General features: G+C 40.4%; 1 protein-coding gene across 2 annotated transcripts; it reads right to left on the reverse strand.

The window, feature by feature from the left end:
• Positions 1-1,202: 1,202 nt before the first annotated feature.
• Positions 1,203-11,274, reverse strand: LOC102785616 (bMERB domain-containing protein 1). Of its 2 annotated transcripts, none has more exons than XM_006797893.3 (6): positions 11,013-11,274; positions 6,701-6,818; positions 3,659-3,732; positions 2,776-2,890; positions 2,115-2,185; positions 1,203-1,993 (listed from the first exon to the last, which is right to left on the reverse strand). In XM_006797893.3, the coding sequence occupies exons 1-6, from the start codon at positions 11,089-11,091 to the stop codon at positions 1,869-1,871; spliced, it is 582 nt and encodes a 193-aa protein (XP_006797956.2). In that variant the 5' UTR covers positions 11,092-11,274; the 3' UTR covers positions 1,203-1,868. The 2 variants fall into 2 exon arrangements, with proteins under 2 accessions (XP_006797956.2, XP_006797955.1); XM_006797892.3 differs by having other exon boundaries at positions 6,701-6,821.
• Positions 11,275-12,560: the final 1,286 nt, after the last annotated feature.

Genomic DNA, 12,560 nt, shown 5'->3' on the forward strand with positions numbered 1-12,560 from the left:
CTTCAAACAAATGATGAACGCACAGAGATGTGGTGCAGAATGTGCCGTGAAAATTTAATAAATGACAAATTAAAAAGGCATGAACATTTTTTTTGTATCGAAAAAATATCGAACCGTGACACCAAAATATCGAACCGAATCGAACCGTGAATTTTGTGTATCGTTGCACCCCTAATGTATATATCTCACCTGGTGCTGTAAATAAACCCTTTTCTGCTTGCACATCTCAGAGAGCTGCATTTGAGTCCTGCCCAGCAAATCGTGACAATTTCAGAAACCATCACAGTGAAAGAAAAACTGTCCAAAGAGCATCAGTTCTCTGGGTGAAAATGTGTAGTTGATGTCAGATGTCAGAAGAGAATGGCTAGACTGCTTCGAGTTGGTAGGAAGGCAACATTATGTTAAATAAGGTATGCAGGTATGCAGAAGAGCATCTCTGTATGCAAAACATGTCAAAGCTTGAAGCAGATGATACACAGCTGCAGAAAACCTCACTGGGTGTCGTTTCCATCAGCTAAGAAACAGAAATTGAGGCTTTAATTTACAAAAGTGAGAGTTTACAAAATCTTACAATAAATGACTGCAAAAACATTGCATGGATCCATGCTGCTGTGTATTGCTGCTGATCATGCGCATCCCTTTATGACCACAGTGTTCCTATGTTCTGATGACTGCTTCCAGCAGTTAACACATCATGTCCCAAAGGTCAAATCATCGCAAGCTAGTTTCTTAAACATGACAATGAGTTCACTGTAGTCAAATGCTCTGTTGAGATCCGGACATAGATGTCATTTTGGCAGCTTTGAAGGCAAAAGGTGCTCCTAGCAAGCTGTATCTAATAAATAATGCATATCAATCATTCTTTCTATCTATGTAATATGTACTATTTTAATAATTACATGAAACATTATTCTTATTATTAAAAATTGCTCATGATTTTATAGCTGAGTCTGATGTTGCTGATGTGTTGATGATATCTTTTAAAAATGGGAACTTTAGAGCTGACACTGCTGCTACACACAGCTGGAGTAGTCTCTGGATGGAGTCAGCGAAGGAGTCCATGAACTATGTGGACCACATATTGAACGAAGCAAAGTGAAATATCAGCGAGCGAATACTGAACACTCAACACAGAAGGGAGGAGGCTCCTTTAACCCGTGGATCTAATATTTAAGACAAACACAAAGGAAGAGCACTAAAAATCTTTATTACAACAATCCAAGATGCTACATTAAGAGTTACATGAAACTTACTAAACAGTTGTTTACTATGAATCAGATCTCACATGTGAAACTCGTCTTTTAAATGTTCTTTTTAAACAAACACTGCACGACTCCTTATTAAAAAACAAAAGTTATGCCCAGTTACAGTCGTAACAATGTAATTACATTAATCAATCCGCCACAGCAAATGCCAAAGTGAGACTGGTAAGAGTTTGCTCTCAGAGAGATATCTACATTTCCACTTTCTAATATATCTTCAAAGGCTAATGGCACCGTCAGAGCAGCTACAATAACGTCTAAGTACTGTAACCGAGCAGGAATCATTAGCAGATTCATAAGGCGGCAAGCTCTCCTGCTGCAATACACGGTATTTCACAGCAGCACACCAGATAAACTATTTCAGTACATGTCACTCACATTACAGCAGCAAACATATAATCTTTCCTGTAAGGACACAGAAAGCACTGAGGAAGCCTGTTTATGTGCACACACGCACACACACTAACAAACGTACATTTGAAGATAGTATCAACTGTTGTCACTTTTCGTCTTAACGTCTGGTCACTTGGGATGTGTGACGAAACATTTCTCCCACTGAAAACTCAACGCCCAGATGAGCAGAACCCACTTTCTGGGCTTTCTGAGTCACATGACGGAGCAGGTGAAGCCGCAGCAGTCTTTCAGCAGCGTGAGGCCGGTTTTAGTGAGAAGCGGCGCTGAGGTCTGCTGGGATTTAAACGCCACCTTTCGATCTTGCGAAGCACCTGAAGCTTAAAGGAGACGACATGACAGTACAATCACCACAGTGGGTTCACAATCATTAAGATTTACTGGTTACTTAACTGGCTTTAATAGTTAACTGTTAACTGCCAGCTTTCTGGTTAGACTCACCTTTTGCAGCCAAAGCTTTGGGAAATTTGGACTGTAAGAAGGCTGCCATCTCTCTGTCTTCCTCTCTCTCCCTGTGAAAAAGAATATTTCCTTGTTATTCGCTGTGAATTACAGGGTTTAAAATTTTTATTACATCTTGTTAAACACCACAAGGCTTGCATTAAATCCCAGGCTGTGGGCATCACAGCATCCTCACAGTTCAGAATATTTTCGCATTTACTTTAACTAACGAGCGGAGGTGACTGTCACGCTCCTGCTATGTTTTTACAGACAGATTTGTCTCCGAAATAACAACCTAGTTATCAGAAGCGACAGCTGATCTGTGAGTGATGGTGGACATGCTATCATTAATTAGGAAAATATACAAAGGGGCTTCGTAGGAGCGGAGCTATATGAAGAATTAAGCAACAAATAACTAATTAAGGCTCTTCTTCAGTGGAAACATCACATGAAGGATCAAATTATTGTCCAGATTCTGTTACACGGCAAAAGTGGTGAACCGAAGTGCTCTGACAGAACCATCAGACATGATAATGAATAATAAACTGTAGAATTAAAAGACAAGTCAGGAGATGCTTTTTATTTCTGACTCATCTCTGTAATCCCCCTGAATACCAGAGTGTGGCACTCAGTCAAAGTTCTTTTCATCCATTAGCCTCACCTCAGCCTTTCAAACTCTACGTCGTCCACAAGGAAGTCTCTGGTCTCCACCAGCTTGTTGATCTGCTGCAGCAGCTTCTCTTCTCTCTCCCGGTCCTCTTTGGACTTGTCTTTGTCTGTTCAGTAGTCACGAGACAAGCCTTCTGTTAGAAATTGTAGTCACTGTGCAGTGTACCAACAGACTTTATAAAAAGAGATGGATGTAGCCACTGTGCCAGCATCTGTCAGTTTCATTGAGAAGCCTTTAGCTTTAACTCAAAGCTGCTTCATCCTCTATTTTACTCCCATCGTGTTGTATTCAGTACGATGAGAAACTAATTTGTTATAAATGTTAGTGAGGTGAGTGAGTAGGGTCATTTTAATCTTGACTTCTTTTTGCGACCACAAGAGTCGACCAAGATTATAGATTCTTATGCCCTTCTGCACACAGCAGGGGAAATAAGTACTGCGTCCTTCGCTGAATTTGTATGTTTGCTCGCTTCCAAACAAATGAACAGTTTGGAATTTTTTTTTTTACTTTTCTTTTTAGTTGCCAGAGAAACTGTCTTTTCTCTCTGGGTTGCCATCTCAACTTAATGAACAGAGGAATGCGAGTACTCCTTCGACAATAAGGAACTAAAATTCAAGTAGAACACAGAAAAGGCTCCAGAGGCTCATTGTTGCTTGACCTGAAAACCTTTCTTTTAAAAAGTATTTTTCTTTAATTGTCAGCAAGCTCGTTCTGAAGATGTGCTTAATTCACTCCAGTCCTCGCTGAACTGTGTTACTGGAGACAGCTCATATCTTTTCAACTATGACAGAGCAAACAAGAACCGCACAGGGGCCGCTCAAAGCACGCTGTCACCAGGTTAAAGTCGAGAGGCGCAGGCTACTTTTTAATTTACCTGGAATTGAGACAAGCTTCTGCAACTCCTGCTTCAGCCTTGTGATTTCTTTGCAGAGCTGGATGTCGTCCATCCTGAGAGAAAAACAGACAAATAAAGAAAATATTTCTTTACCTCGATCATCATCGAACTTTTACAGCCCTATGCCCCTAGTAGGTCCCTGAGGTCTTGTGATCAGGGCCTACTCGTTATTCAGTATACAAGACTGAAAACCAAGGGTGATAGAGCTTTTGCTACTGTGGCCGCCAGACTGTGGAATTCTCTTCCTCAGAACTTAAGATCTGCAGACTCAGTGATTACTTTTAAAAAACAGCCTTGTAAAGCACTTTGTGATCTTTTATCTAGAAATGTGCTATATAAATAAAATTTTACTTACTTTTACTTACTTACCAAACTTCAGATATCTGCAGCAAACAAGCTGATATTCAGGTAAAACAACAGTTAAGCTACACTTGTCTTCACATGGGCTTTAGAAAAAACATGTTTTATGTGGTAATTCCCACCTTGTGTGACAATTGTATGGGTATATCAAAGAAACAACCACTGGACTCAGCTTTTGGCCACAGATGACAGTGGTTTATTAGCTGAAGTAACACCACCACATTGCCCTCTGTGAATGAATCACACCCAACAGTATCTGATCTCATTTCGTCCTCTGACTCTGATGGCGATTTCCAAACAACAGGGGCTGGTTGCATAGGTATTATCTGTGTATGTGGCGGCGTGTGCGCATACGTGTGGGCTGCTATAAATAACAGTGGTGTTAAAAAGAGGAAAGTGACTGTAATAGATGTGCTCTGAGCTGCTGCTTTAATTAAATAGGTTTCACTTCAGTGTATATATGCCAGCGTGACTCATAGGCTCACAGCGATGTGTTTATTCAAAATGCTTGAAAGCAGGAGTTTGTATGAACGTCACAGAGAGCCTAAAGGACGAGGATGTGTTTGCTGCCTATAAGAGGACTTCTGTGGTACAACCCCCCCCCCCTCCCCCCCCATAAAAACAAAAAAACCCAGGAAAGATACTTAGAGAACATCATGATAAACCCAAACAGTGTTGGATAAATAATATAACTATGCTTCAAAGGTTGAGTTCGAGATTTGCCTACTTAATTTTGTTAATTTTTAGTTTTTAAGCTTTGCTACCCAGATAAAGGGGAGCCCTGAATGTAAAACGTTTATCTTATTATCTCTTTGATAATGCTGTTCTCTAATAGTTAGCTAACTATATTAACTGCTTAGAAGGATGTGCTGTTAAACATTAACAACAGAATGGAAAGTCAGCCAAGAAATGAACTATATGACCTGCTTAGTTGTTGACATCGGGCAAAAGTAAACTTAATTTCTTCAAAAGTCTTGAGCAACCCTTCATTTCTCTACATTTTGCTAGGAAAATGGAAAAGTATGTGCAGTGATTAAATGAAATGTGTACAAACTTACATGGAAACACTGTATAGAAGGCAAAAAGAGAGTTTCTACAATTGTGATGAGCTTGAAAGTCAGTATTTGGTACGACCACCATTATTCTTGAACTCTGTTATGCCTGAACTTTCTTATGCAGATTTCTTGTAGTGTCTTTAAGAAGTGTTCAGGAATAATTCTCTAGACTTCTTGAAGGACATTGAAAGCTTTTCTTTTCATGTCGGCTGCCTTTTGTTCTGTTCTTTGTCAAGATTAACCCTTCACTGCTTAAATAATGCTGAGATCCACGACTACTTTGTGTTGTGTTACAACTTTTAAGCAGTACTCTACACAGTTCTGTACAATTTTATTTTTAATGTGACAAAGTCTGAAGTTATAACACTATCCACATAGTAGAATAAAAAAGTCATCTATTGGCAGTTATTATTATAAAAGGTCGGGTAAAAGGCTCTCTACACAGGAAACAGCTAAACCTGTTGTTTAAAGGTCAAAGAAATAAACTATAATAAATATTCTTTGTGTCATCAATTTCATTTCCATGTAAAATTACATGAACAAATAAATCACATGAACAAGTGACGTCTAAAGTTTGACGTCTTCACTTAACCATATGTTGACCACAATACGTATCAGTGGGAATCTGAAATAGGCTTTGTGTCTATAACGGAGTTGGGTTTCACTTCTCCTGGAATAGGATGAGAGCTAACCCTGATTTAAAAGTAGTCTGGGAACTACTACAAAAGTAATTGCACCAGCATGGTTTCTGCATGCAGTCAAACGGATGAAACCATGCAGATTTAATGAACAGAGTAAATTAACAGATTTTTCACAGGATTCTTATTAGAACTGTTGTTATTTGCACAATTTTTCCTGCTTCACGTATTTAAGCCAAGACTCCCAGCTACATGTTTAGTAAAAAAGTAAAACCACGGCTTTAATAATTGTGAGTGAAAGTAAAAGAGAGATAGGAACATTGAGACTGTGCATCACTTCTCACCCTCTGGTTATGGCTGAACATGAAAAGAGATGATATTTATGACATATTTCATCAAAAGACAAAACAAAACCAAGAACAACAATGATTATTTTCAGTTTTCAAGTTCACTGTATGGCTATATTATGCAGTGCTAGCCTCTCTTTCTTACTCTGCTGCGCCAAAATAATGAGAAAAGACCAGCAGAAACAAAAGCCAGCTTTCAAGATCGAACAAAATAACAAACAAACTGTGGGTGTATATGTGCTGTTCGTCTGCTAAGGCTTGAAATAGCACGCCTGTTTTCCTCACTTCCATCATCCACATGGCTGCTCCAGCCACTGATGGTTGACAGTTGTGGTGCATCATCTCTGACTCCTGAGGGTATCTTAGCAGTATATTGGTGCATTCAGATCCCTGAACTTTAAAGCTTTGCAGTGGATGTGGCAGCAGGGGACCAAACAGTAAAACATCACATGAGATAACAGAAGAATATTTCATCCTCTTACAAAAGCTCTCCTCCTCCAACAGACAGAGAATCATAAATCCTTAAAAAACAAACTAAACTAATGAGATGTCTGGATTTATGCCTCGAGCATGTTTAAATGTACCTAACATGAAGAGGTCTGGAGAACAGGCAGATCTTACATGTATCTCAGCTCTGACTCTCTCCGCACGAGAATGTCTCGTATTCGTTCGATTCTGAACAGCTCTCCTTCGATATCCTCGACGGTGATTGTGGAGTCGGCCATGGAAATGACATCATCTGCTGAGAGACAGACAAGATCAAAATACAGCTGTTCGGGTCTGATAATGCACCTTGGAGAGTTTACTCATAGTTCGCTCCGAACATGAAGGCATACAGAGGACCTGTTATGCTTCTGTCAGTGCGCCCCAGGGTGGCTGTGGTTACAACGTAGCTTGCCATCACCAGTGTGGGAATGGGTGTATGACTGGATGTGTAAAGTGCTTTGGGGTCCTTAGGGACTAGTAAAGCGCTATACGAATACAGGCCATTTACCATTTTCCTTATTTTTAAACATGTATGTATAGCTGCAAAGTGTGCACTCGTATTAAACATAGCCAAAGTTTTAAATGATGATCTCAGTGTATGTAATCCGTGAGTGCCCTAAGTGCTCTGTTTTGCCCATTTTTTCACCTTGTGGCTCTGAATGGGAGCGGTTATCTATAGTAGACCTGAGAGGTCAAAAGCACAAATATAAAATACTGCAAATATCACACAAAACACAACAGAAATTGAATAAAACACAATGGAAAAAGAAAAAACACTGAGAAAAAATATCACAAAAATCTTGTTGCTTTATTGTCTTTTGTGGAGACCATGAAGCAACAAGCTAACAGCAAACATGTATCTACAGTATTAAAACACACACGAGTGGCTTCTTTTTCTCCATCACAATAGAGATGAATCCTCCGCTTTTTTTAAGCGTCTCAGTCTCCTTCACTTTCACAGCTGTTCTGTCACGTTATTGTGTTCCCAAAACCATCTCTGAATGCTATAAGTCAAGAAGGAAGTCACCTAGGATTTTCAAATATTTACCAAAGGTGCATCTACTAAGAGGTTGAGGTGTAGCACTGACGGTCATCAGTATTTTTCTATTTGCTGCAGTGTGTTTGACCACTCAGGGCCACCGTAGATACCCCTGATATGGTCATGTCCTGCGCACACCACAGAAGCCCCACCCACCTACTATTCAAATCTTATATTTAAGGGGCAGCCAATCAGATGAAACTAGCTTAAAGAAGAGGAGAAAGAGCTAGCACAGTTTGTTTAAGATGGTGGATAAACAGAGGGGCTACAGCCTCCAGACTTGTTAAGATAAATAAGCATTATTTTGAACTGTGACTTGTGCAAAGCTACTCTGGTAGAGTACATGAAAAAAAAATCTGAACAAGCATGATATGTCCCTTTTAAGTATCTTTTGTTAACTGAATTACCCTGGAAATCCCAGCAAAGCATAGAGTGTGATGAGCAGTCTTCATAAGAACAGCTGATTACTATTACCAGCGTGTGGTTTGCATGTGTAACTTTAATCTATGTATACTTCTAATATTTAAATGTAGCAGCAGGAGAGGTGTACAACTGCATTTTTTCAAGAGATCCAGGTGCAGAACTTTGGTATTGTGGGTGCTGATTCATGCATCACAGGCTAATTATGCAAGCTGTTGCTGTCTGTGCACATTGAAAGCAAAGTCAGGATTGTTGGCTTGTCGAATACTTGCAGTTTTAATTTTAACTTGGTTGCAACAATGGATTTTAACATGTAAGCCATGTGTGGCAAATTTCTCCAGGAAAATCAAAATCAAGATAGTCAAACAAGCAATTAAAACCACCTTGGGTCTAAAACAGCTTCCCGCTACGATGTGATCAGAGCTTTGTGGATACTTCAAAGTAACTCTCTGCACATCCCTGAATAACTGCATTCCCCACCCTGCTCCCGCAGCCTCCTACTCCTCACCAGGAGCGATGAGTCATCCAGCAGAGCTTGGATTGGCTTTTAATTACCCGACCTTGTGTGAAAAGATACTACAATCACACTGACTCACCGGGGAACAGCGAGCCAACACAAACACAAACCCTTAAACTCCCCACATGGCAATCCCGCCGCTGTTCATCTACATATTAATTATCAGCAGGTGTTTTAGTGTTGAAGCAATCTGCATGTGTTCCTTTTCTTGTCATTTTCTTTTGGCTCCGAGCTTTCTGTCAGAAACTGTTTGAAGCTTTTTATTTCACCCTGTCACTTTAAATTATTCACTTTATACAGAAGCTTCATGTCAACACGCAAACTGTATCGTTTACTCGTCTCAAGCACCCAATCCAAAAATGTTTGATGTCGTTTTCTTTCAGATTTTTTCTGCTGCTTTTTTTCCTCTTTTGAATGTTGCTGTAGGTCCATAAGTGTGTGACAAAACTGAAGGCGCAAAGACCCACAAGCAAGCAGCAGCTGAAGGTGACTGCAGCAAAGGCCAAGCAGAGCAACACAAGGCAGGAAACACAGCACAGAAGCACGAGTTCTAAATTTTATCCCACTATTAAAAATATCCATCCATCCATCTTCTTCCGCTTATCCGGGGCTGGGTCGCGGGGGCAACAGCCCAAGCAGAGAAGCCCAGACCTCCCTCTCCCCAGCCACCTCCCCCAGCTTGTCCGGGGGAACACCAAGGCGTTCCCAGGCCAGCCGAGAGATATAATCTCTCCAGCGTGTCCTGTGTCTGCCCCGGGGCCTCCTCCCGGTGGGACATGCTTGGAAAACCTCACCCAGGAGGCGCCCAGGAGGCATCCTTGTCAGATGCCCGAACCACCTCAGCTTGCTCCTTTCGATGTGGAGGAGCAGCGGCTCTACTCTGAGCCCCTCCCGGATGGCCGAACTCCTCACCCTATCTCTAAGGGAGAGGCCAGCCACCCTTCGGAGGAAGCTCATTTCTGCCGCTTGTATTCACGATCTCATTCTTTGGGTCTCTACCCACAGCTCGTGGCCATGGGTGAGGGTAGGGACGTAGATCGACCGGTAAATTGAGAGCTTTGCTTTTACACTCAGCTCTCTCTTCACCACAACAGACCTGTACAATCTGCACCAACCCGTCTGTCGATCTCCCGCTCCCTTCTCCCATCACTCGTAAACAAGACCCCCAGATACTTAAACTCCTCCACTTGGGGCAGGAAGTCGTCCCTGACCCGGAGTGGGCACTCCACCCTTTTCCAGCTGAGGACCATTAAAAACATTAATTACTAATTACGGTTGAGTCTCCGAATGCATAGAGCAAGGCATAAAAATGTTATTCCTAAAACAATTAATGAAAAACTTTGTTGGTCACAATCAGAATACTTTAATAATCCATAAGAAATTATGTAGGTTATTGTTGCTCTAAGACAGTAATGGTAACAGACTAATTAAATAATACGATATATTACAAAAATTACAAATTTAAGAAACAGCACTAATATATACAAATTGCTCAATTATAAATATTAAGAATATTACAGGGTGAAATATATATGATTGACACTTAACTCTAACCTCTGTCAGGTCTCTTAGCTATGAGAGAAGTGTGTAATTTCTATAAGCTGAAATTACACACTTCAATCACAGCTTTTACTTTTTGATTTAAAATTAATTATGATAAAATTACAGAAAAAAGTGTCATTGTCCAAATACTTATACCCTAACAGTATACAGACGTTCCCATAAATATATATATATATTTTTTACAAATTCAGAAAAATGTTATTTTAAGTAAAATGTTCTAATTTTGGTCGGCATATAAACTATAGCTGTTGGGACTACTCACTGAGGAGACTTTGTTTGGGCTGCAGAGTTCACACAGCTGCATCATTCTTTAAGTAAGTAAAAAAGTGCACGCCTCAGCTGAATGCACCACTTTTCTTCTTCTTGTGTCACAGAAATGTGAATATGTGGAGATTATCTTCCACTGCGTTTCATTTTTTTTAAGAGAAACAAAAATCAATACGTCAGTTAAAGAGATTGTTTATATTACAGAGGATCAATGACAGTTTTTGCTCCCATTAAAAAAAAAAAAACTAAATTAAAGGATTACTTTCAGGCACATTGCTGCAAACCAAGCTGCTGGTTGCCTCATTTTGCTTTTCTTGCCATTTGTGTATATATTTTTTTAAAATTTGAGTATATTAGGGAATGAAAAACAATTGTATTAAAAAAGGTTGACATCATTTAATTAATTGTCCATATGAGATGGGATTAATGTTGATAACTGATCTATTCTAGTAAACTTCTTACACATAGCCCGCCCCCAGCCCGAGGGAGCCCTGGCTACGGCCCTGCTGACATACAACTTTACCATGATGCTCACGGTGGTGATCTTCAAAGATCTAAAAGTCTGCTTCCTTCCTAGATCACTTCTCGCAGCAACAGCACAAGCACACAGGCAAACTCAAACACGATGCTCAGAAAGTCACCTGCTTTCTCCGCTGCTTCATCCACCAGCGTGTCTTCCAGAGCGCCGCACACTTGAGAGGATTTTCTCTCTTTTTCCATTTTTCTTAAAAAGAAAAAAAGACACTTCTTCTTTGTCTGCAGAGGAAATTCAAAGGAGATTCTCGCACAAGCTTAAAATGAATATTAAAAGGTGTCCCCCAGGTCCATGCAGCATTGCCCAAACGTGTGAGGAAACACAAAGAGAGGACAGCTGCCAGCTGATGCTGAGTCCATTCAGTCCTACAGCCGTGGATCTCTGAGCATGGAAAAAGAAAGCTGTTGCACCTCATGCGAGCTCCGAGGCTCCACCTACTGACTGGCAGGAGCAAAGCAATGAGTGCAAAGTGGGAGAATGTGGAAAATTATATTTAAATCCATCAAGAGAGAAAGAAAATGCTCCAAACTAAATTTGTTCTTTCACTCTGAGTCACATTAAGATCTTAAAGGATGTCAGATTATAAGGAGCCTAAAGCCATGCCAGGTGATATTTATAGACAGCAGTGCAGTACTCTTTCCCAAAGATGGGGAATGAAATCTCTTTATGAGCAAGTTCTGCTTTTTTAAATCCAAAACTGAACCGACTTCCCTTCACTTCACCTTCAGAGGAGCACAAAAGTCTGAATCAGAATTCATGGAGATCAATGAACGGAGACATTTTAGTCAAACTTTCAAATCCTTCCCTCAAAAAGTTCAGGTATATCTCTCATGGTTCCACTCTCAGAGAACCATCATCATCAGCGCCAATGGCAGTCTATCTCAGCGTGGATTACTATGGTGGTCATAAAAAAAATCTCTACGCAGGTTCACTGGATGTTAGGCAAAGGCACAAAGGTCACTCCTCCTATCCTCATTTTAAAACAACAAAAGACAACAAAGGTTAAACAGACGTCTTCCGTTTTAATGGTTTCCTCCACTGTAACCACAACAGTAGCACTCTCCACAGGAGAATCCAGCTGTCTATCATCATAAATTTTTCATCTAGCCTGACTGAGTTCAGCTCTCGACAAAGTGGAGAGAACTCGATTTCACGCAGGCGGGCCCTCGAGGCAGCAGGCCAGATGTTCGGGGAGTGCAGCATGCGTCTGCCCGCACGCTAGAGCTGCCACTGTGCCATAGATAGCCATGTCCCACAGCCAGGAAGCCAGCCAGACACTTCACACATTTGTTGCCACAAGCCCAGAAGCACATGAAGGAAAATGACTGCCATTCATGTTATATGACAAGGCAAGAACATCTGTAAGCCTGACAGAGTGAACACTGTTTCTAAAACTGGCTCAAAATGTGTCGCACATTCAAGTTTTGACTATCTACTTTGGCTTTCAGGTCATACAACGTAAGTAGCAATATAATTATTCATATAACACAAACACATAACAATCATTTCTTTTATATACCATTAAAAAATATATTATATTATATGCAAATATAATAATCTTATGGAGCCCTTAGATCAATGCTACTTCACTGCATAGAAATTAAATGTTTAGCACTTTTAAGTGAAGACAAAACCGGAGGTAAAATATCAGATT

The sequence above is a fragment of the Neolamprologus brichardi genome, chromosome 4 (assembly GCF_056152115.1).
Source record: "Neolamprologus brichardi isolate AB-2024 chromosome 4, ASM5615211v1, whole genome shotgun sequence".
Taxonomy (NCBI): Eukaryota; Metazoa; Chordata; class Actinopteri; order Cichliformes; family Cichlidae; genus Neolamprologus; species Neolamprologus brichardi.